The 25,112-nt window shown below is 38.1% G+C and overlaps 1 protein-coding gene across 3 annotated transcripts in view; it reads right to left on the reverse strand.

The window, feature by feature from the left end:
- The window catches only part of akap6 (A kinase (PRKA) anchor protein 6), a 162,477-nt gene that overhangs the window by 61,081 nt on the left and 76,284 nt on the right, over positions 1-25,112 (reverse strand). For 2 of the 3 annotated variants that reach the window (XM_048190983.1, XM_048190981.1), the window contains exon 9: positions 4,598-4,731. In XM_048190983.1, coding sequence (XP_048046940.1) covers positions 4,598-4,731 — 134 coding nt within the window. The remainder of the gene's footprint in view (positions 1-4,597; positions 4,732-25,112) is intronic. The other variant, XM_048190982.1, reaches the window with a different exon arrangement.

The raw sequence follows: 25,112 nt of genomic DNA on the forward strand, positions 1-25,112 counted from the left end.
ATTTTTAACAGCACTAGGATGATTGTATGTGCATACATTTACACTACAGCCGCACACTCATTACAGAACATCACCACACACACACGCGCGCAAACAAACAAACATATTAGCGTCTGAGCTTTGCTTAGATTTGCGCCTCAGCAGGAGGCCCACATGTTTAGAAACATTAGTCGGAAAATTGTTTTGAATTTGCACAGCTTTTGAGCGCTTTGACAGTTATGTCAAACAAGCACCATTTTCCCCCTCGCTTTTACAAGCGGTCCTGTTGTCCCTGAAGAAGAAAAACTATGAATGAGATTACACAAATAACGATCAAACAAGGGTCCAAGAGAAAAATCAACATTTCCGTTTTATTTCAATTCAGAGCAGACACAAAAGAAACAGGAAAGTGCTATCGAATGCTAGCACGTATGAAATTTCAACAAGGATAGTGCTGCAAATTAGCATTTGCAAGCAGGCGCTGATTAAACAAAAAGACATTGGGGAGTACGTGAAAATTTGAGCCGTGTTTGTACGCAAGACATTGATCAGAACAAAACGGCAAAGACAGCAAATTAGAAACAGTCAGACGTGTGTGGCGGAAGTGTGAAGACTCCCTCAGGCGCTGCGTTCTTCGACTGATATTAAAACCCAATATGCTGTTTGTGAGTTAAACAGCATCTTTCTGTATTCTTGCATACCGTATTGTTTTTCGTACTCTTTTTTTTCCTCACTAACATAAATCTAAATGCTTGTAAAACAAGCTCTCGGGGCATCCAAACAACATTAACAACGAATAACAAAAAACAAGTAGGGGAAAAAAATGCAAGATCCATTTAGCGAACGTGCATCATGGGATATTGTTCTGTCAGCATCATTTTCTCCTGCTCGCTTTGGTTTGTGAACAGAACAATTGTACATCCCTTCCTCTAAAACAGGAACTCCTTTGAAGATTAAAACCTGCACTTGGGTGAATCTCACAAAAACGTGTCACCCCATTATCAAAAGAAAAATTAAATATTTTATGTAAAAAATTAAGCTTAGTAACATTACTTTCATGATAATTAGTGGTGCAACGAATTGCTTCAGATCATATGGTTTTTGAGTCCGATCAGATCTTTTTTCGGATCAAAAAAAAAAAGTTTTAAAAATGGGGGGTTAATTTTGCTTTTCATTTATTACTTAAAGCGCACTTTAAAGGGTTAGTTCACCCAAAAATGAAAATTCTGTCATTTATTACTCACCCTCATGTCGTTCTACACCCGTAAGACCTTCGTTCATCTTCGGAACACAAATTAAGATATTTTTGATGAAATCCGAAGGCTCAGTGAGGCCTCTATAGCCAGCAAGATCATTTCCTTTTTCAATGCCCAGAAAGGTACTAAAAACATATTTAAAACAGTTCATGTGAGTACAGTGGTTCAACCTTAATATTATAAAGTGACGGGAATACTTTTTGTGAGCCAAAAAAACAAAATAACGACTTTTCAACAATATCTAGCGATGGTCGATTTCAAAACACTTCTTCATGAAGCTTTACGAATCTTTTGTTTCGAATCAGTGGTTATTGTTGAAAAGTCATTATTTTGTTTTTTTGGTGCACAAAAAGTATTTTTTGTCGCTTCATAACATTAAGGTTGAATTTGTGTTCCGAAGATTAACGAAGGTCTTACGGGTGTAGAACGACATGAGGGAGAGTAATAAATGACATAATTTTAATTTTTGGGTGAACTAACCCTTTAAGTACTTCGATAAAACAGCAAAAATATAGCTTTAAATAAAATAAACATTATTAAAGACAAGTGAACAGTCAGTAATAAAATAAGAACAAATAAACAAATTACAAGCATAGATAAATACAATATAACAGTTGAAAATAAAGTAAGGTCTAACAGTAGTATTCAGGTACAGAAATGTAATCATTAAATGTAAAATGACATTATAATGTTTACTGTATAATATATTAAATATAGATTAATCTTTGTTAAAGATGTGTTTTGTTGTTTTATTAGCATTAATGACATAGACAGCAGATTTTTATAGGCTGCTGTCCCTTTAAGATCTAATGAACGGATCCAATATAATGATACACATCCGATTTTCAATGTTCAATTAAGACATAACCTATTTGTGTTTACGAAAATGCTTGCCGAGATGGGTATTTTTCATATAATTTTGTGTGTATATGCTATTGTACTCTAAAACTCCAGATCTCTTCTAAGAAAACAGAGTAAAAATGTTGACTAATCTTATATTCCCCAAATATGTTCCCTTCTTCTAATATCCTTTCTTCTGACTAGCAATAGCAAGTAGCAAATCATAGTTCACAGTTGCAATGCAAATGACAGGCTATTGGGTTTTAAAAAAGGCATGAGGATGTCCAAATTATTTATAAATTTACTTTATTAATGTAACTTATAGTGCTATTTCAAAAGGACATAAATAAGTAAAGAAAACTTTACGGCCTGTTTACAATGCCTTATTCCTTTCTTTTGCTTTTTTGAAACTTGAAAGGTTTTGTGAGATTCATCCACCTGTTCTTCAGATCTTGCTCTGCTCAGGACCCGCACATGGAGCAATTTTGTCGACACGCATTAGCCGTTAGCCACTTGAAACGACTCCTCCGGGTCAACGCAGCACTGACACTCCTGTGAGACAGAAATGGATGCCTCTCCTTCTTTCTTTCTTTTCAAATCCGTTTAACGTCAACGTGCCCCCCACTCAGCACTGCCGCCACCTTTCTAAGAGGGGGGAGGTGGTCTAATTCATCACAGTTCACCCTGAGCCTCACAGGGAAAGGTTGGCCGGCTGTATTGACACCCCTCACATCTCATACGAAGTGACAGTTTTATAGAAAGAGCTCTTTAATTTATGGTGCTAATCCCTGGCGCCTAATGCAGGGACTTAACATCTCCTTTTCGCCGCTGTCTGTTGTGTTTCTCTTCTGGAGAGGGCTTTTGATTTCTGAATGGCAGGCGTCCCATTTCTATCAGGTGCGAAGGGATGCTGGGAGCCGCGGCGGTGGGCGGCAGCCCTTGATGAGGCCGGCAAGCTGGAGAGAGGCACCGGAGGCCATCGAATTCGACAGCGCCTCCCTTAAGACATGTTTCCATGTAAAGGTAAGGGCCAAAGAGTCAAAACAATGAATCCTTGAGCAGGCAGCTCATCATTAAAATTCAAAGGATCATTATGGGTTTTTTACTGCAAAATAAATCATTACGACGAGAAGCTTAAAAGGATTAAAACGATGTTTGATTCAAAGCCAAGGCAAGGAGTCCAGTCCGGACTCTGCGGTTAACACTCAGGACTTCACTGGATCAGGAGAGAGGGAGGGGGCGGATAGAGAACTAATGGACCTCCAAATAAAAGGATTAGTCATTTTAGGAAAGGGAAAATAAGATAATGCAAGTATGTAACCACAACCATTAAGTGGCATTAGAGAAAGGTTATATCAAGTCCTTAAAATAAACCTAATCTACAGTATTGATAAAAAGATATTTGTAAAACAAAACACTCAAGGCAAAAAATGAAAAATGTACTCCAGAAAGTTATTGGTGTTCTAATGCAGCATCATAATACTCACAGAAACATTAAATATTTAATAAATGCATAAAATTTGATCTAATACAATTTGTTTTATTCATTTTGCGCATTTTTGTCAACTATATATTGTTTTCATTAATTAAAGAGTAAGAGGACATGTTCATCATCAAATGCTAAAGAATTTTACTACATTTTCTCCTGCTCTCAAAAGATTTTTAATATGACGGAATAGTATAAATGTACATGGATATTTTTTTTAAACAAGTTAAACAATTTTAATTGATACTTATCAGCATTTAAAGGGTTAGTTCACCCAAAAATGAACATTCTGTCATTAATTACTTCGAAGCTTTGAAGCTTTACAAATCTTTTGTTTCAAATCAGTGGTTCGGAGTGTGTACCAAACTGCCAAAGTCGTGATTTCAGTAAACGAGGCTTCGTTATGTCACAAGTGTTTCGAAATTTCAGTGGTTCACCACTGGGGGGGCGTGACTTTGGCAGTTTGATACCTGCTCCGAACCACTGATTCGAAAAGCTTCGAAGTTTCATGAAGCAGTGTTTTGAAATTGCCCATCACAAGATGAATGTTAAATAAAGTCGTTATTTTGTTTTTTGGCGCACAAAAAGTATTCTCGTCGCTTCATAACATTAAGGTTGAACCACTGTAGTCACATGAATTGTTTTAAATATGTCTTTAGTACCTTTCTGGGCATCTGTAAGTGTTAATTGTCTTGCCGGCAATGGAAGCCTCACTGAGCCATCGGATTTCATCAAAAATATCTTAATTTGTGTTCTGAAGATGAACAAAGGTCTTACAGGTGTGGAACGACATGAGGGTGAGTAATTAATGACAGAATTTTCATTTTTGGGTGAACTAACCCTCTAATGTATTACTAATCAATTTCTCTCACTTTGTCCGCTTGAATTTATTTTTTCACTGAGCTAGACATGGTGCATTCTGGGATTGCATTTTCCATGTAGGATACATGTTATGCTGCTTTAGAATATGACTAAAAATGAGGCATCTTAATTAAGCTGCTCGCTAGGGTTTGAGCAGTCACATTTCTCATCGTACCTGTTGGACTTGGACATCAGGGTGAAGTCGACACTTCTGCTGTTGGAGCAGTACTGCTGGCTTTTAAGTTTCACTCTCATCTGATCCAGAACGTCTTTCTGCGCCTCCCGATAGCTCTGTTGGACCTCCACCTGCTGACACCAAAACATACGGAGAGAAAGAATAGATGTAATTTCAACAACCTCTATGAAAATAATTACCTCAATGTCATTGATCCAACTTCAAGAACTATTAAAAATCAAACTATTAGAACTTGCTAAACTATTAAACTAATTCAGACTTCTAGCATTTAGCTGAATCAATACGGCAGCAATAAAAAAAGATGCTTGAAACTGGCGTCCTTCCATTTCAGAAAGGAGTGTGTTCGTTTTCAGCAGTGATTAGGAAGCACTTGTACATGCTTTTCAAATCAGATGGAAAAAATATGTATTTCTCCTCGGTGCTTGAGAAAATTGGCTACATTGGCTTGACGGAGATCAGTTATTGTGCAAAATACGAGGCGATGAATGAGCGAGCCAATAAAATCTCCAACAGACGGCTTTGATTTTTTGCTCATTTCTCAACACTTTATGAAGCGCGCCGGCTTCGCATTCTCCACCGAGCGCCTGACGCCTGCTCGGCAGATGCCTCTAGAAAGGTCAGACGATTCCATGAATGTAAACTGCTCCTCAATCAAAGCTACCCTTGATAATAAACAAGAAAATCAACAGAAAGATGTGTCGCTTTTTCATTCCATTTATTGGACGGGCATCAAACACAGAGGCTCGGGCGTTTTGCTCATTTGGGAGGAATGAAATGAACCTAACTAGGAGCTCTAGAAAATTAGCGCCACGAACGCGCCGACTTCTCCTCTCCCTCCTCGGAGGAATTTGCTTTCATTTGCCTTCATTTTTGATTCACTCGGCTGGCTCGCCGATGCCATGTCAGGATCCTAATTACTCAATCCCACCGGAGCGCCTTACACACACAATAATAACCGATGCCCACCTCCGACAAAAGCAATTTCTCAGAGCCACCTTGAGTCTAAGGACGGTTCGGCCCAGCACGCCACTTCGGTTTTGAGTCGAGGACATTGTGGTGATGGAGATTCGCCTCTCTTGTGGCTTGCAGGGCTAGTTGTGGGTAAGATGCATTTGCATTGATCTTGCTCCCCCATTGCAAAACCGACCAGAATTACCCATCTGTATTAAAAACACAGAGCTGAAATGTATTAGAAATCTATAAATGCGTAAGTCTGAGCGGGTGGAAGATGCGTCTCCCATGGGTGAATATGAAAAACATCAATATCAAGCACATAAACCTACATTCATCAGCCATCCAGCACTTGAAGGAGAAATCGGGCTATTGATGAGTGTTTGTCTCTCATAATGTACGCAGAGCCTGTTCCCACAATGCAGTGCAATCAGTGTCTGAGATAAAGGCTAAGCTTTCATAATCGCAAGGCAGACAATGTCAACCAAAGAAAAACACATGTAAGCCTCTGACTTAAAAGCAAAGCGTCGCTTAATTAATTTTCCTATGGGCTGGAGTGCTCCACGTCACCCACTGCGCTAACAGCCACTCTTGGCTTCCAATATGACCTCTGTACGAACACGTAGCCTCCTGCCGAAGTGGTAAATAACCCCCTCTGATCCTGCACACTATGGTTAGGCTGGATTTCCTGGCTCCCTTCCCCCTTCTGGCCCGTTTAAAGATATTCTTATTCAGATATGCAGACAGAAGGGATTTGTGTGCGAATCTCCTATATTCTTATTTCAAACAGAATCATTTAAAAACCTCTCGCGCCATCTCTCTCTCTCTCCCTCAAAAGAGGTCTTGCTTTAAACTGCTAATATGGCAGGAATCGATATAAGTTCAATCATTTGATGAATGCTTACCTCCTTCCCTCGAGTGAAATCGAGACTAAGATGTCAGTAAAATCTGCTGAATCGAGTCATTTTGGGCTCTTTTGTTTACATGCCTGTGTAAGGTCAACGTCTTCTGGGACGCACCATGCGTTTCCACTGTCAATCATGAGCTGTAACTGTGGCTATCATCACTTCCTGTATCATGTCAGCCTAGCTGCACCTCACATTATCGATATATGTATACAAACTAAACAGTTGGTAGTAGTTTTTAAGTAAATGTCAGAAAGACTATGTTGCTTTAAAGATCAGTAACAGAAAATAATTTGTTTATCGGCGCAATGTATACATTTTAGTGGCATCTAGCGGTGAGGTTGCGAACTGCAACCAATGGCGCTCACCCCTCCCTTTCGAAGCAAATAGAGAAGCTACGGTGGCCGTCTGGCTGACACAAGATAAAGATGTCATCGTCTGACAAAGCAGAGAGTAGCCAGTGTAGCAATGATGTTTCTTCTTACTTCTAACAAAGAACGGTCTCTGCTTCTAATAAACCAGATGACTACTACTATTACTCTGTGTGTATTCAAAGTAGTGACGATGCAAGCTGCCTCTAAAAACATGAACCATTTAGAAGAACAACAACATAGTGATGAAACACACACAGTAGAGCAGTTTGTCCATTTAGGGCTGCTGTAGAAACATGCCGACACAAAATGGCGACTTAACATGTAAGGGGACCCCCGGTGTATGTAGATATAAATGGCTCATTCTAAGGTAATACAAATATAACGGTTCATTATGTAAGGCACCACTGAAAACATAGTTATGTATATTATATTGCATTTCTGTCAATAGATCCTCCCAAATTTGACACATTGTACCTTTAAAAGTTGCCTAACAAAGTATACAGTGAAAAAAACAAGTACTGAATGACACAAAATAATAGGTATACTCATAGTCTAGACTAAAAGTCTGAGAACTTACAATACCATTCAAAAGATTTTTTTTTTTTTTAAGAAATTAATATTCAGCAAGGACAATAAATTGACCAAAAGTGACAGTAAAACATTATTTACTATTGAAAATGCTTCTATTTTTAAAAATTATAAATTTCCACAAAAATATTAAGCAGCACTACTGTTTTCAGCATTCATAATAATAAGAAATGTTTAATGTGACAATGAAGTGAAGACTGAAGTAATTAGCTGCCTAAAATTTAGCTTTGCAATCAAATAAATTACATTTCTTTATATATTTCACAATTTTACTGTTTTTGCTGTGTATTTAATCTAATAAATGCAGCCTTGTTGCGCAAAAGTCTTTTTTCAAAAACATTATCTTATAATAATAATAATACCACACTCTCCTGAACAAGATGCATGATATGAGGTGTCATTCATGTCTGTAACACAAATAGGACTCTTAATATGAACAATCAAAAAATAGCCATAGCAAACGCCTCTAAAAATTCTTCTATTTTTTTTTAAAACTGTATTGTTCCAAAGAAAAATAATAATGAAAACAAAAAAAACGTCAATAATAGTAAAGTATTAAAGGCCCATGAGGCAAAGCATGAACAAACCTCACTGATTTGCCTTCGTAAGCTAGACAGGACTGCTAAAAATCTGCAGATTGTGTTTAAAAAACATGCACTGGAGGAAAACAATCACAGACATGATCGTCCTTGAGCTTTGAGGCACATGTGTTTCACATCGAACAGGAGGGCGAAATTCATCAGGATCAAATATAATCCAAACAGAATTGAGTAACGCTCTTCTGTTGCTTCATTGCAAGGGAAAAAAAGAGTGAGAGAGAGAGATGGGAAGACGAATCATGTGGCAGCAGGACAGAGTCTCATTGAAAGCAGCTGGAGAATGATATAAACTAACAAAGAGAAAAATGCAGCTCTAGCGTGCAGTACAGAAAAAAAACAAAAAACAGGTGAACTGCTGGACAGGGGTCGATGGATACCTCCTAAATTCTACATTTAAGCTATGTGACAAAACACAGGGGTCGCTCATTTCTTTATCATCTGCTCTGAATGCGAGGAACGTTGCGGCGAGATTGAAAACGGTGGGAAGTCTCCCGCCATCCCGGCCCCCCCAACGACTGGTGTTCAAAACAGCCAGAACATACATCGGCCTGTTTGAAATGTCTCCCATCAGGTTCGTCCTGATGTTCAGAGGCAGCGTCGGAGGCGAGCGGTGAACACGCAGGCATGCTCGGAAAATAAATTCAGCCGGGAGTTGTGTGGGGTCGAAGCTGCAGCTGTAAATGGCCGAGGGTTCTATCAAAGCAGCTTATAAATTTACAAATACGCCAGCAAAGCTTCACCTTCACAAACTCTACACGTGGCTGTGAAAGGCTGTCATATTGTATATAAAAAGAAAACCAAATTCCCCAATTGTCATTTAAGAGGCTGTATTTCATTCGAGTGTTTTCACTTTCACAAGCAGGAAAAAGAATGTGCTGCTATTTCTGACGACTGGCTTTTTTTTGTGTCTTACGCTGAAAAGTTACGACGGGAGATTATTTTTGAGGAGAGCGGGCCTCCGAGGAGCTGTAGAAGGCATGAAACTCATTTGGAAACTATTACTTTCAAATCACTAGTCATAAAGGCTGGATTTAATGTGTGGTGGGGTCTTCCGACATGAATCACGCAACTTTATAGCTCAAAATAATGGCGATTATTACAGTGTTGTCAGACAGAAGTTGCTCTCGTTCATTCACGCTTATCTGTCTTTTGCAGCTAACCAGCAGCTGATACAAACGCATTCATTTGCAGTTGTTTGACTGCTCGGTCAAATAAATTTGATTATGTGTGCAATAAAAAACACGGGGGGCAATATTTCTATGGCTATCTACACTGTCGCTGGAATAGATGCCACCGTAGGTGCAAGATAAATTGGCTCTGCTTTATCAAACGAGCACTTGGCAAAATACAAAATGTGGTACATTATTCAATTAAGATTCTTGAAGTTATGCTCTTCTAGATGCACGTAAATGCAAAGCACCTTTTAAGGCAAGTCAGTTTACTTGGCGGCCATTTTAGTAACACTTGCGTGCAACTATAGAGCCCAGCAGTAAGGAAGTAAAATCCCATTCATTTTCTCCACTGAGAATCTGAGAGAAATTAAGGCTGTTAGGTGATAGTATATGTTTCTGTGGATGCCACAAGCAAACAAAGAAAATTAAATAATCTTCATCATCATAAAATGGAAATAGAGGTAAAAGTGATAGCTCACTCCCATTAAGCACTGCAAATTACATAATCAAGAAGTGCACATTATATATTTTCCTTAAAAAATTTTATTTAAAAAAAAATGTAATTTATTCCTGTGTGTCATTCTAGTATTTGTTTTGTTCACGTTCATGTCTTCATGTCAATTAAGTTTAGTCATAGTCATGTGTCCCTGATCCTGTCATGTGCTCCTGCCATGTGGTTCTTTAGTTCATGTGTCATGTTCTTATTGGTTCATTGTCTTGTAATCTTGTTATTGGTTCTGTTATTTCAGTGGTTCATGTTCATTACTTCCATCCTGTCATTGGTTGTTGCTGTTGTGTTTCTCCATGTCCATGTATTTAAGCACTCATGTTTGCCATATTTCCTGGTTGTGTATTGTTTTTTGTAACCTGCTGTTTGGTGAGTCAAATCAAGTCTTTGTTTAGTTTTGTATTTGATTCACATTCTTCAAACTCGCCTTCAATGGACTGACTGTTACAACGTGATGGCGAAGCTAAGTTTTCAACTTCATTACTCCAGTCTTCAGTGTAACATGATCCTTTAGAAATCATTCTTATATGCCAATTTGCTGCTCAAGAAACATTTCTTATTATTATCAATGCTGTGCTATTTAATATTTTTGTGGAAAAAGTGATCAAAATAAAGCATTTATTTGAAAAAGATAATAAATGTTTTTAACATATAACTTTACTGTCAATTTTGATTCATTTAATGCATCTTTGATGAATAATAGTATTAATTTCTTTCAAAAAATTTGTACTGATCCCAAATGGTAGTCATTAATCAATGACTATCAATAGTATTACTGTATATTTTACCAAAGTCCCTTTAAGACAAGTCATTTTACTTGGCGGACATCTTTGAAGTGCAGCTCTTATCTCTTTGAATGGGGAAACATCAAATTATCCAAAGCTGTCTGCCAAGCTTTCGATTAAATTTCATATTTGAAATCACCAATGAAGTCTGACAACAACTGTCTCATAAATTTTGTTTCTAAATGCTTTAATCATGACAAAAAAAAACAGTGTTTTTCAGGCTGGATCAAGCTAATGCGCATGCGCAGTCCTAAATGAGCATCTCTTATGTATCATTTCGGAGGCGCGCATCTGACTGTTTCTAAAGGAACCGGAGCTTCTAATGGCTGCTGCAGTGACGTGATGTCTTTACCAATCGGCGATTGGCTCTTATTTAGAAGGTGGGACTTATTCCGCCATATTGCGCATTGCACTTTCTCCCATTCAAAACAGTACGAGTGACGCGTCTTGTGTTATTATAATAGTCTTTGACTTTACGATCATTTTTTATTCGATTACGAAATTCACAGTGCTTTATGGTTTTAACTTTGTCATTTTACCTGAATCTTCATATAGTATGTTGCCTCAAATGTTGTGATTCATATCAGAGCTTGATGGTTAGGATGAATGGCTTAGAATATTTTGAAATGCCAATGGAAAAAATTCAATTGGAAAAATACTTAGATAATTCAAAGACAGCTGGAAAAGTGGGCGGTCACTGTTGTGCTCTATTTCCAGTCATACAAATATTTCAACTACTTAAATGGAGAAGAAAACAATCCAAAACTGTTTTTCAAGGTTACATTTCAATAACATCTTAAATCAGCAAAATAAATTGAGTTCAAATTACATTAAAACTATTTCAAAAACAGCCTCAAACATGAATGCGATTGGCTCTTTTACCTAAAAGGTAGGACTTCCAATCTTACAGCCACGATATTGAGCACTCCACTTTCACCCATTCATCTTTGTAAGAGTGGTCTGTCTCATTCTCTGTTCGCCCTTCTAGATATACCCATATCGCAATGCCAGTGGTCATTGTCGCTCATGTTGCTGAAAATGAATGATTTCTGGTCGCAGTAAATCTCTGTACAGGTATGTGTGAACGCCCCTGTATACTGTCTCTGGTAAATGTCAAATTTCTTCTAATGCACCATAATTTCTTAAGACAGCATTTTAAATATCTATTTTAAAAAAGCCCTCACTCTAAATCTAATTGATGAGGTCAGAATAAATTTTTAATTGGTAATAAGGGACGACTTACATTTAGCTTAAAGCAAAACAACGGCTTTGACCTTGACATGAAAGTGTGCATTTGTCCCCACAGAACACATCAGGCCTTTACCTGCATATGCTGCCATCTCTTTAAGAAATATCTTAGGCAGTTTGAAAGCTTTAGCTCCTGCAACATTTATCAGGGCGTGAAATTAGCAATTGCTAGGAGCCAAATTGCTGCTTCTTATTTAATGTTGTTGCTGAAAGGTGACATTTAATCGCTGATCCTTACTTCCATGAAGTCTAAGAACCCAGAGACACAAGCAGGAAAAGGCGCGGGGGTCTGAAACAATGTTCACATTATGGATTAGTCAGGCAGGGGGTCGTATTGATTGGGTGATCATTTTCAATCTAATAGAGACCATCTTCACTTTAATATGGTCTTGCTTTGCTTTAGCTTTCTCATGCATGCCAAACAATCACACCAGGTGTGTGTCAAGAATGTCAAAGTCGATGCACCAATCATGGAGGGGTGATGGGAAACATCTGGGTCATTATACAAAAACCAGTTTGCATCCCTCTCATATACATGTGCGCTATTATTATAGGCATTTCACATCAACAAAATCCAATTTCTCATATTTGCCTGCTTCATGCTGTATTAGCAAAAGCAAATATGTAATATTAAAAATCATTTTATTATTTTAAAAGAAGTATATTACAATCAGGCTTTTAAGAAAAAAAAATTAAAAAGTTGGATACAATGCTAAAAAAAAACAAAAAACAAAAAAAACACCGCTATACCAGTCCATTAAAAATCAATGCAAAAATTATGTAGTGAAGTTAGAAAATGTGTGCATTTTTAAGTGTAACTCAAGTGTAATACTTGCAAACATGCATTAAAATATATTAATCTGAATTCACATTGCATTATTTACACTTTAACACATTATTAATCTGATACAATATTTAAGGGGGGGGGGGGGGGTAATGCTATTTCATGTATTCTGACTTATTGCACTGTTGAAGAGTTGGATTCTCATGCTAAACGTGGCCAAAGTTTCAAAACACGAGTTGGACGTATGACAGAGTATTTCTGTGCCAAAAATACTCTTCCAAATCCTAATAAACTTTGCAGTCTTTTTTTCGAGTATGTGCCTGTGTGACATCAGAAAGGTTGGAATTCCTTGTACGGGCACTTCTCCCAGAAGAGTGCGTACGCACACTTCGACCAGAGTGAGAGAGCAAGAGCACGCAGATCAACGCGCGTTCGGCTTTTCTCTTGTGTTTTTTGGAAAGACTCTGTACAGCGTATCTATCTTTTATAAATATGATAAAACTAAAGACTTCTCGGAGATATGAAGGATGCACTACTACTCTATAGGTACTCAAGATTAACATGAGATTGGCAGAAAGTGTGTGTGATATCCCCCCTTTAAAATGTTCTAAACTTTTACTTAAAAAAACACTCACCTTTTTCAAAATCGAAAAGGTAGCCGTTTCATAGAACGACCCGTTTAATAGATTAAGCATCACAGATAACACACACTTACAAATACGACTATAATCGCAATATGCCAGTCCTCTCTGCAAATGCAGCTTTCAAATGAAAGCAGAACAGAGTTTGACTACTTCAGTGCAACCTGCTTCAAAAATCCCCTGACTTTAATTCCTCGCTGCTTTTCAACAAAGCGAGACGGCATGCATCAACCAGCTTAGATGAAGATATTTTGAAAACTGAGCCAAGCGCTTCGGGCAGGTGTTACATGAGAATCCATTAATATAGGTAATTAACATTAGCCACCATTTTAATTAACATGCAAACTAATTAGGAAATAATTAAGTAACATAAAAAAAATCTGATCTTCATTTGAAATCGGAAGGAGATGGTATCGCAGCTACCTTGAAGAGGTTTCTTTTGAGGTTTGGGGAGCATAAATTATTTTTTGGAGGGGGGGGGGGGGTCGAGATGAATACAGGGTTTTTTTGTCAAACTGGATTGTGGTCAAATTAAAGTATAAACCACCAGTAGATCAGACTGATATCTAGAGGATAGAGTAAGCTCTTCTAGGCACTATGAGCTGAACAGACTGAACTCAAACACTGTGTCAGTGTCTTAAAGCACAAAGACACATCAGTCGTCAGAGCCACTGCCTGCAGGCCTGCTTGTGTGTGTGTGAGAGAGAGAGAGAGAGAGAGAGAGAGAGAGAGAGAGAGAGAGAGTGAGTTTAAAGCAGCACTATCCCCACTGAGATACCATATTCTGTCAAAAGCCTCATGTATTAGCAAGAACTAATCTACGTTTACAGAAAAAGGAGTTAATTATTATTCCTCGATTTAAGTACATGTTCCTGGATCATCATTCTTTGTTTGTCCTAAAAAACATCAACCAATAAAGAACCTTGTAATTATAGAAGTAGAGGTATGGTACAGATTTAAGTAGAATTATCACCAAGCACCAAGTTATCAGCAAGTTACTGGCCATTTAGCATATTTTAGGAATTTTCACAAAATGCATCATCAAACAGTCTACAGAATTTTTATTTTTAAGAGGCATTACACAGAGATTTACTAGTGTACAAATACATAAAACACGTATTCATTATATACACATACATATGTGTAATGTGTGTGTGTATATACACACACACAAACACAATGATATTGTGAAATATTACATTAATATTATTATATAACAATTTAAAAAATCTATTTTCTATTTTAATATTTTTTAAACTGTTATATATGAGTCAAAATCTGCTAAGGAGTAATAATGGAAAAACAGTTTTAAAAAGTAATTTTTTTTCACTATTATTTAAAACAGGATCTGCATTTTCAAGGGTTTAAATAAAATAAAGTGACAATAAAAACAATTTTGCGCACCAAAACCACTCCATTCCTGGTAAAAAAAATGTATTTGATTTTCAAAAGTCAATGAATTTGCGACAGCTGAATGTAACATTATTGACAAGCCAAACATGTCAGTCTCTGAGTAAAATGTAATTTATTTAAGGCGCAAAATAAACTTAATTCCATAAAATAAGTATAATGAACTACGCAAAAAGCATTTCGAACAACACCAGCACATTTTATAATTACCCAAAAATCGAACATAGTTCACCCCTCACGCATGTTATCATGCCCGTCAAAACTTAGGTTGTCGGTTGGAATATTAGAACTAAAAACATGGACACACTCATGGCCATCAATCACTTCACTGAATATTTGCCGGCTAAGAAGTAAATAATTATTACCTTGCAAGCCATCTGTTTTTAAATCCACATCATTTGAATATCACAACATCTATAACGTCTAACCAGGTGCGTGAGATTGCTACCATCCTCGAAGGAGTAGTAGTGGAGCTAAAGGACTGTGATGGAAGCCTTGCCTGCTTTCCCGCCATTGTGAATGAGCTAAATCTGGACTCTGGGAATTTTTTGGATTTTTCTGAGGAAATAATACCCCTGAATCTTGCTTCCCTGCTGGTTCCGCCCAGCCCTATGTTTATTGTGTCCCCGCTGGTTCCACCTAGCTTAGAACTTCCTGTGACTTCCAGAGAACTTCATGTAGAACTTCCAGAGTTCCAGCCCAGCCTCCCTCGCCCACCGCCTCTACCAAAGCCATCCTGTTCACCAGTCCTTCCTCTGCTCATCCTTGTCAGTCCCTCGGCTCATTCACAGTTGGTCCCCTGTAGCACAGTGGATTTGCCTCAGGTCTTCCTGTCCCCCATGAAGATTTCCTGTCTCTGCCTCCAGCCACAGAGCCCCGAACTCCGCCCCGGTCCTCTGACCCATCAGCTACACCGTAGCCCATCTTCACACCAGTTCCACTGGACTCCACCATCCCCCATCTACGCCTTGGTCAGGCGTCACCCTGGTTCCACTACAGGATTTGGCTGTGCCTCTTCCCTCCATCCCTTCAGCTACAACAGGCTCTGCCGTTGTCCGCGGTTGCTCCAGCTTCACCGTGGTCTTCCAGGTCCCCACCTCTGCCTCGGTCCCTAGAGCTGTCAGCTCCACCTCAGCGGTGTCACCCTGGCTCTGTGTCTCCTCTGCTCCTTCTGGGTCTCCACCACGACCGGATTCATCACAGGATATCACATCCCTGGTCCCTCCTTCCAGGCCTCCGCCATGGCTCCTCCCTCCTGCAACCCTGCCTTAGACCATCGTGCTGGCTGTGGCCTGGGTCCCTGCATGGCTGCTCCTGCTCCTGGCTCCCCCTAGCTCCTCTCTCCTTCCGGCTCCACCTCGGCCTACTGGGTGCCAGCCTCTTCCTTGGTCCCAAGAACCATCAGCTCCACCTTGGCCCTCCAGACCTGTGGTGTCACCCTGGCTCCAAGTCTCCTCGACTCCGTCTGGGTCTCCACCATGACCGGCTCCGTTGCAGAAAATCACACCCCTGGTCCCTCTTCCCGGGCCTCCACCATGGCTCCTCCCTCATGGGACCCTGCCTTGGACCATCATGCTGGCTGTGGCCTGGGTCCCTGCATGGCTGCTCCTGCTCCTGGCTCCTCCTTCCATTCCGTCATGGACTGTTTTACCTGCCCCTGACCATTTTTGTTCCTCTCCTCTTTCACATCCCCTTCAAGAGCCCCCGCCCTCCCTCCTCAGTTGGACCTACGCAAAGACGCGCCTTTCCAGAGGGGAGCATACTGTCAGGGTTATGTTCTGTTCTATGTGTACTCAGTTTCCCAGTGTGTCTGATTAATGATTCCATTCACCTGTTCTGTTTATTATCTCATTAGTTCTCCTTGTTATTTAAGCCCAGTTCCCTGTGTTCATTGTTCAGTGTCATCAAAGTTGAATCTTCGTTTATAGCTTGTTTATAGCAGCCACACATGACACTCGTATACAGTGGATTGATTTTAATAACTTAGCACTAGGAGTTTAATTTTTTAAGCACTAGGAAAATACGAGTATCGATCGGGACTCAATATCCAATGAAAGATTTTTGAATACATAATAAGACTGATAACAGCCGGTGCTCCACATGGAGATCAGAGCTCACCATCATCAAATCCGTCTGTGATTACATGAAGAAACATATGAAACTTAGACAAACCAAATCCACAAGAACTATGGCCATGTTTCTAAGAGATTTTAAGAAACCTGCCTCCAAAGCTACCTGAAAAATGATGCCCAAGTGTACCTGGACAAGAGCTGTTTTAAATGCAAAGGGTGGTCACACAAAATATTGTTTTGATTTAGTTAATATAAGTTAATTGATAAATAAAATCTATTTATAACAGTATTTTTTAAAAACATCCTCACTTTACAGCATTTTTACATAAGTGCCTAAAACTCTTCACAGTACTATATCTTTGCAGGCAGGTTTCTTCAAGCATCTTAGAGACACGGCCACAGTTCTCCTGGATTTAGTTTGTCTCAGTTTCATCTGTTTCTTCATGTAATCACAGATGGATTCTATGATGGTGAGATCAGATCACTGTGTGGAGCACCGGCTGTTGTCAGACTCCTTGTGTATTCAAAAATCACTGGATTATTACAATTAATGGCAAAATGAATGTTTGGAAATGTGAACGGATATTTCCTATTGACACACTACAGCAAAAGATATAAATAACTGGCTTAAAACCTTTTTTGGGGGGTGAAAATACTGACGTGCCTAGGACTTCTGCACAGTACTGTATATATATATATATATATATATATATATGTAACACATGGTAAATGTTGGTCCATGAACAATAAAGCAGGACAGGACATGTTGATCCAAGACATGTTGTGCTTCACACTGTTAAAGTTGCCTTCAAACATCAACATCACCATACCCAAAAAATTAGACTTTGATCAGAATAGGATTGAGAATGTCTTAATAAGTCTGTCTTCAGTATGACTGAGTGTCCTTGGCAGACTAATTCTAATATTCACCAGGCGTTTTCCAAGAACGGCATATGTGTAGGGCATTTGCTGTTAGAAGGGCTGTCACAAACAATAAAAGCCGCATAGCTGGGAAACTGAGTCAGAAAACATCACATGAAGTAAGTGCTTTTAAATGCTCTTCTTGGCAATCACAGAAGGAAATTGATTTTAGTAATAAGACAAAGAAAGCAATTGCAGAAATCGATGCATAAAGCCGGAGCATAATGTACAGAGCCAAGTTTACTATTTCATTAACAGTAGGACAAAAACTCCAGAAAGCATTCGGTATGACAAATGCCCCACACCATTATATGCACATTTCAGGTAAGTGCTGCGGGCCAAGTTAAATTCCATTTCTCTGCCCCATTGTATCTCTATTTATTATTTGTTATATTTGTTCCAGATGGTGAAGGAAGGGCTGCTGAGAGACTATTGTTCCTCTGGCCCCAGAGAACTGGGTCTGAAATAAACTCCATCACACAAATCCCAGTGCCACCTCCACACGCTAAAAGCTTCTGCCTCCAAACACACACGCGCATAAATAGTGACAGTCTGGATACTGAACTTCACACTTTAAAGCTACAGCTCTAAAGACATAAAAAACATTACATTTTAGCAAGTCAGAGACATTCTACTTAATGTCTTTGACTTGCAGAAATAAAAGGGTTCCATTGCCTGATTGCACCTCAAATGATAACGAACAAGAAAACAAGATTAACACTCATTTGTTCAAGTCTTCAACTATCAACAGAGAGGATCATTTACCATGTTTTATAAATCTGCAAATGTTCACTAAATGGGCTTTAGAATCATATACTGTAAATGTAGGAACTCGCAACCATATATGTGCATTATAAATGTTTATTACTATTTACATATGTACATCTGATGTACATGTACATCTGTTTGTGTGATGTACCTCCATCGCTGTGAAAGTTTCCATGTCGGAAGTCTCTTTCCAAGGCAGAGAATTCCCTATTACTCAAACAAATATTATTATTATATATAATATTATATTATTATCCTAAAATGTACTATGGTAACTGCAATGTCTTCCAAAATACCAAAGATATCTATTTCCCTATATATTTTATCTTTAAAAAATATTATTACGGAGAAAACTGATCCTTGACCAGCAGTTATAAGCAGCTTTTCCCTCTAAAAGCAATCAGAAGCAGCAGGAGACAGTGGTTTGAGTGAGAATATTCTTTGTTAGTCTCAAATCTGTGGCCAGGGGAAGGCTAAGCCTTGCCAAGCCTTACACACGATCCGCCTATGATTATTTACCTTTGTTTAATGTTCTTATTCTGTTCGTTGGTTATTTTATTTATGGATTTTGTTGTTTTCATGAAACTGCTGGCTGACAATAAATCACATTTAACTAATCTTAATTGTCAAAAGATTTTTATCCCATGTACTGTAAAATTATGTAATTTTGAGAGTAGGCTGTGAGGTCCACCCTATTTCACCAAAGACCATTCACTTTAAAATTTCTGGACTCGGCACTGTTCGAAATACATTTATTGAGCTAAAATTCAATACACACACGCAAACTATATTTAATATAAACATAATATAAATGTAATATTATATAGATACAGATATATATATATATACTGTACCACCGAGACCCAGAGCAAAGCGATAAGCAGATGGACAGAGAGGGGTTAATACGGCGAGGAGAATCTCAAGTTGAGCTCAGGCAGCTGCTAAACGGCTCTGACACCTCACCAGCGTTCTCATTCCAACCAGTAAGCCACCTTCAAAGTTGCTGTCAGGTAAATGACCTTGTATTTCATTAACTGATAATTAAATGGATTTATTCCACTAACGGTTTTAATTAAAATGCTAGAAATATTGATTACCCCTATCATCTCTTCTCCCCCCAGATGAAAAAAGGTTGGAGAACTGTTTATTTAGAGAGGGGAGAGAATTAAATTAGATTGAATCTCTGAGAGACTTAAATAAGGCTTCTTACTTTTTCTGCTGTCCAAGCAGAAAAAAGGTTCTTCACTTTTTTGATGTTTGATGCAATTATTTTGAAATCCATTTTTGCTTACCTAAATATTTAATTAAAATATCATTTCAAAATATAATTAAATCTACCAGTTTAATACGTAAGGCAGAGTGTCTATCAAATATTGAAGGCTGCCAGTGAGCGCTGAGATGTTGCGCTGTGCGCAACGTAAAGCGAGCATAGTTACAAACGGCAGTAGTACGAAATGAGTTCTAGTTCATCCGGAGCGATGGGGCGGAACCGTGCTATTGTTCTAATGCATATTGGCTGTTGTCCCGAAGCCTCTGTCATCAGAGCTCAAAGATATTGCAGATACCGCCGCTACAGGGTCTCCTCGGCTGCTGATGGACAAACTAATTACGCATGAAATCAAATATGATTTGTTGAAGAGGTTCATGAAAAAAATGCAATCTTTATAACGGAGCTCTGACACCTCAAGTCCTTAGCTGTGTGCACTAATGCAGCACAAGGACGCCGGGACTTATGGGTAATAGGATCATATCAAATGGGGCAAATGAAGAGTTTTGACATTTGAACGGAAAATATTTGACATGATCTATAATTTCTAAGTATGTAAGGAATAGCTCATCCCCTCTGTTATGTTGTTCCAAACCTGAATGACTTTAAATATCTTTCTGTGTAACAAAAAGTGAAGGAAGAGGCAAATAAGCACCATAAAAATCTCAAGGATTGTCCATGCACCATATTCCAAGTCTTCTGAAGTTGTTTTTCCATAGGAAAGCAGAAAAAAAAAAATCCCACAAAATAGCACATCAAGATGTGTCTCACCAGGTTTAGCGTCAATGGCAATCAATCACAAAGACCCACTATAACTAATAACATCAAAACACTGTTGCATGGACTTATTTTATGGTGCTTTTTGTCCTTTTTTTGGAACTTGTCAAGATGAAAAATAAACAATCAGGGCATTTTCCTGAACATCTCCTTTTGTGTTCCACAGAAAGAAAGGAAAGAATTTGGAACAACATGACAGTGAGGTAAACAATGCCAAATTGTCCATATTTATATTTCCTAACGTTTTAACGAGGATTCAAATTTCTTCTGACCGTAACCCATTAAATCAGGAGTTTTCTCGTAGAAAAAGAAAGCAAGAAAATTAAATCAGTCAAGCTCACTTGTTTACTTCATGGGTAGTATGCAAACGTTAACGCGTTGGGGGGAAATTAGCAGTAATCAAGGTATTTTGGGTAATTCTGAACAATTAAGTGCAATTTAAAGTCAACCGTGTGATAGATAGAAAGTGTTTTTGTTGAAGAGAAAGTGTGGCTGATAAGTGCCGTTTAAGATTCAAGGTGGCTTCCTTACACATAAACAGATGTAGAAAGCTGACAACAGAGGAAAACAGGAAAGAAAGAGACTGTAAAAGGGTTACAAAAGACAGGGAAGTGACTGAGGAACCAGACGACTAGTGAGAGTGACATGAATGGCAATGGTTTGAAGTAGCTAACCCTGGAAAACCTACTACAAAACATAGAATACTTTATATTTTAACTGAATTTGTATTATAATATCCCATTTCCTTTGTGAATGCAACATCACTCGCTGACTATATACTATTTCACATACTGTTTTTTAAAGATTTGTATTTCAAATAAATCCATTTTTTTTTAAACTTTCTATTTATTAAAGAATCCTGAAAAAATATATCACAGTAAGCAGCATGGTTTTCAACACTGATAATAGGAAATGTTTCTTGGGCAGCAAATCAACATATTATGATGATTTCTGAAGGATCATGTGATGCTGAAAATTCAGCATAGCTATCACATGACTAAATAATATTTAATGTTTAAATGCATTCAAAAAGAAAACAGTTTTATATACAGTCAAACCAAAAATTATTCAGACATTTTTTATATTTTTTATATATTTTTACTAGTGGGTGCAGGACACTATAGTTTATGTAAGTGAGGATAGCAAAATAAAGTCAGCTGTGACATATTATACCCAAAAGTTCTTCAAACAGTGGACTACCAGTAAAACTGATAAAAATTTGGAACCAAAAATTATTCAGAAACTTTGACCTGACCATGTTTTGCTTAAAGGGGACTTTTGCATGGTGTTTGGACATAAATGTGTGTTGGCAGTGTGCGTACACAACCACCCTATAGTTTTTTTTAATCCCCATAAATCATAAGCAGTGTCTCAGAACAAGCCGTTTCCAGATCCCTGGCAGTGTGAGGTCACAAAAGCCACAGGCCCCGCCCACGAATGTTGACAGACACTGACGTTTGAACATAGAACCGCCCTGAGCGCGTTCACAGCGAGTCCGCCATTGCTGCACTGACGAGAATGTCTCCCAAGCGTTTTAGGTGTTCTGTAGCTGGATGGATTAATCCACATAGCTCTCTCCATTTACTCCCTAAATCTTAGCCGCTGAAGATGAGGTGGATTAACTTGGTTTTCCAGGAAAATGCTCCCTCTATTCTACCGAAATTCGTTTATGTCTTCGTGAATCATTTCACTTAGTGAACGAATATCAATACAAATGGACAATACTGAACAGAAACTGTGCTAAAAATGTGTTACTCAAGGATATACAAGTAAAAACTGTTCGTGATCCAGCTTACAGTCTCCAGAGTGATACTGGATATGGCAGTAATGAAGGTGAAGCACTTTATTACAGTTCATCAGAGTTTATTTACGGGTATAAAGTTTATTAAGCACCACCCGAAAGGCATAAGGTCTTTATATATATGTTTATTGTTAGTTGTAAGAAGTGTTTCTGTGTTCTTCGCTATGTATGTTGGTAAAAATACAAGGGAAAAGAGAGAGTTTATGGATAATATTTTAATGCACACTTGCAGTGTTTTATTAAACTCTTACAGAGATTTTCTAGAGTGAAAAAGGACGCTTCATCTTTTGTGTGAAGTACAATAAATGTCATAAAACTCATCAGTATAGTTTTGGCCATCATTCAGATGGGGGTCAAGTACAACAGGCTTGTACTAATATAGTAGATTAAAAACAAGAAGACAATATAAGTTATAACAGTAATTGAACTAAACTATACCTGTTCTATCTCCATGCAGCATATATTCGCAGTTTCTGACATTATAGTGCGTCGTGACTGAATCCTGTCACCATAGAACAAGCTCTTGAAGCTCCGCCCTCTTAGGCCGAGCGCAGCAGCTTGTTTGCATTTAAAGGGACAACACTTAAATGGCTCGTTTCTGCTCAACCACTAAAAGTGGCAATTTTAACATGCTATAAAAAATTTTGAGCTAAAACTTCACATACACACTCTGGGGACATCAGAGACTTATTTTACATCTTGTAAAATGGGGCATAATAGGTCCCCTTTAAGTGTTATCTGACATAATTAAGATTATTTTTTCTGACACAGTTTAACTCAGATCTTGTTGTATTTTATTACCATATTTTAAACTATAGTAAATAAACCGTATTAATGAATGAAATGTTCAACGTGTCTGAATAAATTTTGGTTTGACTGTATATATGTTTGAAGTATGTGTGTTTATGTGTAGACCCTCTTCAGGAAAACAAAAACAATTCAAGGCCAGTGGAGTGAAGGAACCAACAGTTTCATTTTCCCTCCTGCTGACTGTTTCTTCAAAAATCTGAGATTAAAAACCAAGAAATCACCTCACAGTCTCCCAGCACCCTGACTCACTCTGCAGGAACTCTCTCTATACCACATGGGCACGTTGTCACATTTGATATGTGGTTATCAGCCCAGCTAGTGTTCGTACAACCTGCAGGACAAAGCAATTAGAAAATAATTTGTCTGATTGGAAAGGTACACTACCAATATAAACACCATTATGCTTAAGGTTATAGATTGGTTCTAGTATTTGTATCATGATTCCTGATGTGGTTCTCATGAGGATGATACAAGTTTGAGTTTGGCATGCACCTATATATATATATATATATATATATACACACACACAGTGGTACTATTATGGTGTCCTAGTATGGTGTCCTAGCAATTCATTGCCCTATCACACCTTATCGGCTGTGTACTGAACTACACAGGGAGAAACCAGGAAAACTCAGCTCTGGATTATCACAGAATTCCGCCGCACATCAGCAACAAAATTCCCGGGGGACGGCCCGCACTGCAGCACAGCTGAACATAAAGGTATAGAAGCAGCTCGGATACAGAGGCCTTCACGAAGCCCTTCCCTGCGTTTACTTACATTTGCGTCCAAGGACACTATCGCACAGAGTTACAATATCACAGCTGGAGCATAAATCAAAGTAATCCTGCAGACAAGCCTCTCTGTGTTCGGAGAAAGACCGGCATTTGTAACTGCCACAATGCAGTAATGGATTTCATTGGGTTCGGAAAAGAAAGAGGAAACAACGGAATAGGATTCGACTTGGAATTGATAAGCGTGCATTTCTGATGAGTGAAAATGTCCCAGTTATTATCTGTGAGGCAGTTTTATATAAACAAATAAAATGTGATGCACTCTGGTTTGTAAATGCTGGATCTTCAGTCAGTGTTACTCGGAAATGTTTTGCACAATTTTGAGCATCTCTTTAAAACTCTCTTCCGTTTTGTTTATCACATCCAACACAATACAACAATTACTGTCCGTTTCATCTAAAATGTAACTAAGTTACAAACTTATGATATTCTAGATATACCACATGCACACAAAATACAAACTTAACTCTGTTTGAAGTGCATTGCAATTTATGCAATGACTCACACAGCAAGAACTGTTTATCACACAATTCAATGCATTTGACTTTACCTTCTATTTACACTGTCACAAGAAAGTGACCAACTAACTTTTAACTCTTTCTTGACTCTTTTCATGGGACTTCAAAAAGTTTAGACATTTTTAGATCAACATAATTTTAAAAAAGCAAAATAATTTCTTGAAAATAGCAACTAGACGCCACTCGCTGAATTAAAAATGCAGCATAGTGAGATAAAAGTAAAAAAAAACAAAAAAAACAAAACAATACAGAGTACACTGCAAGGAAATAATTTCAATTTTGTGTGACTTCAAAATTTCTATTATACAAAAGTGTTTTAGAATTCTAAAGTGATGCTCAAAATTGGTGCAAAACAATACAGAGTAATAATAACAAATAGTCGTTTGCACCCACGCACCCAAACATAGGCTTTTGAAGCACTAATAATATGCTTGTGATATAAAGTCTCTAATGAAATGATGAATAATGACAGTTTGTTGATGATAAACAATTCTGGTCCAAACAAAACAAAACAAAAAAACTCAAGAAGTCTATTGCTTTAAGTCTTAATGAAAATCAAAACCTTCTAAAAACTTGCATTTGCCCTTTGATACTTAAAATCTCAAGCATATACAAACACTTTTCAATCAATCTGTCAGTCCGTGTCTTACGGGCAGCCTCAAACCAAGGCCACAAGAGACCTATGGTATGCCTCAGGAGGAAGCAGTTTGTTTCAGTCAGAATGTGACACTCTTCACCTGCTGTCATAGATGAAGATTTATACGTGTTCCTTTTTGCTGCTTCACATTTGTCAGTGGCACGTT

This window comes from Megalobrama amblycephala, linkage group LG5 (assembly GCF_018812025.1).
Source record: "Megalobrama amblycephala isolate DHTTF-2021 linkage group LG5, ASM1881202v1, whole genome shotgun sequence".
NCBI classification, from domain to species: Eukaryota; Metazoa; Chordata; class Actinopteri; order Cypriniformes; family Xenocyprididae; genus Megalobrama; species Megalobrama amblycephala.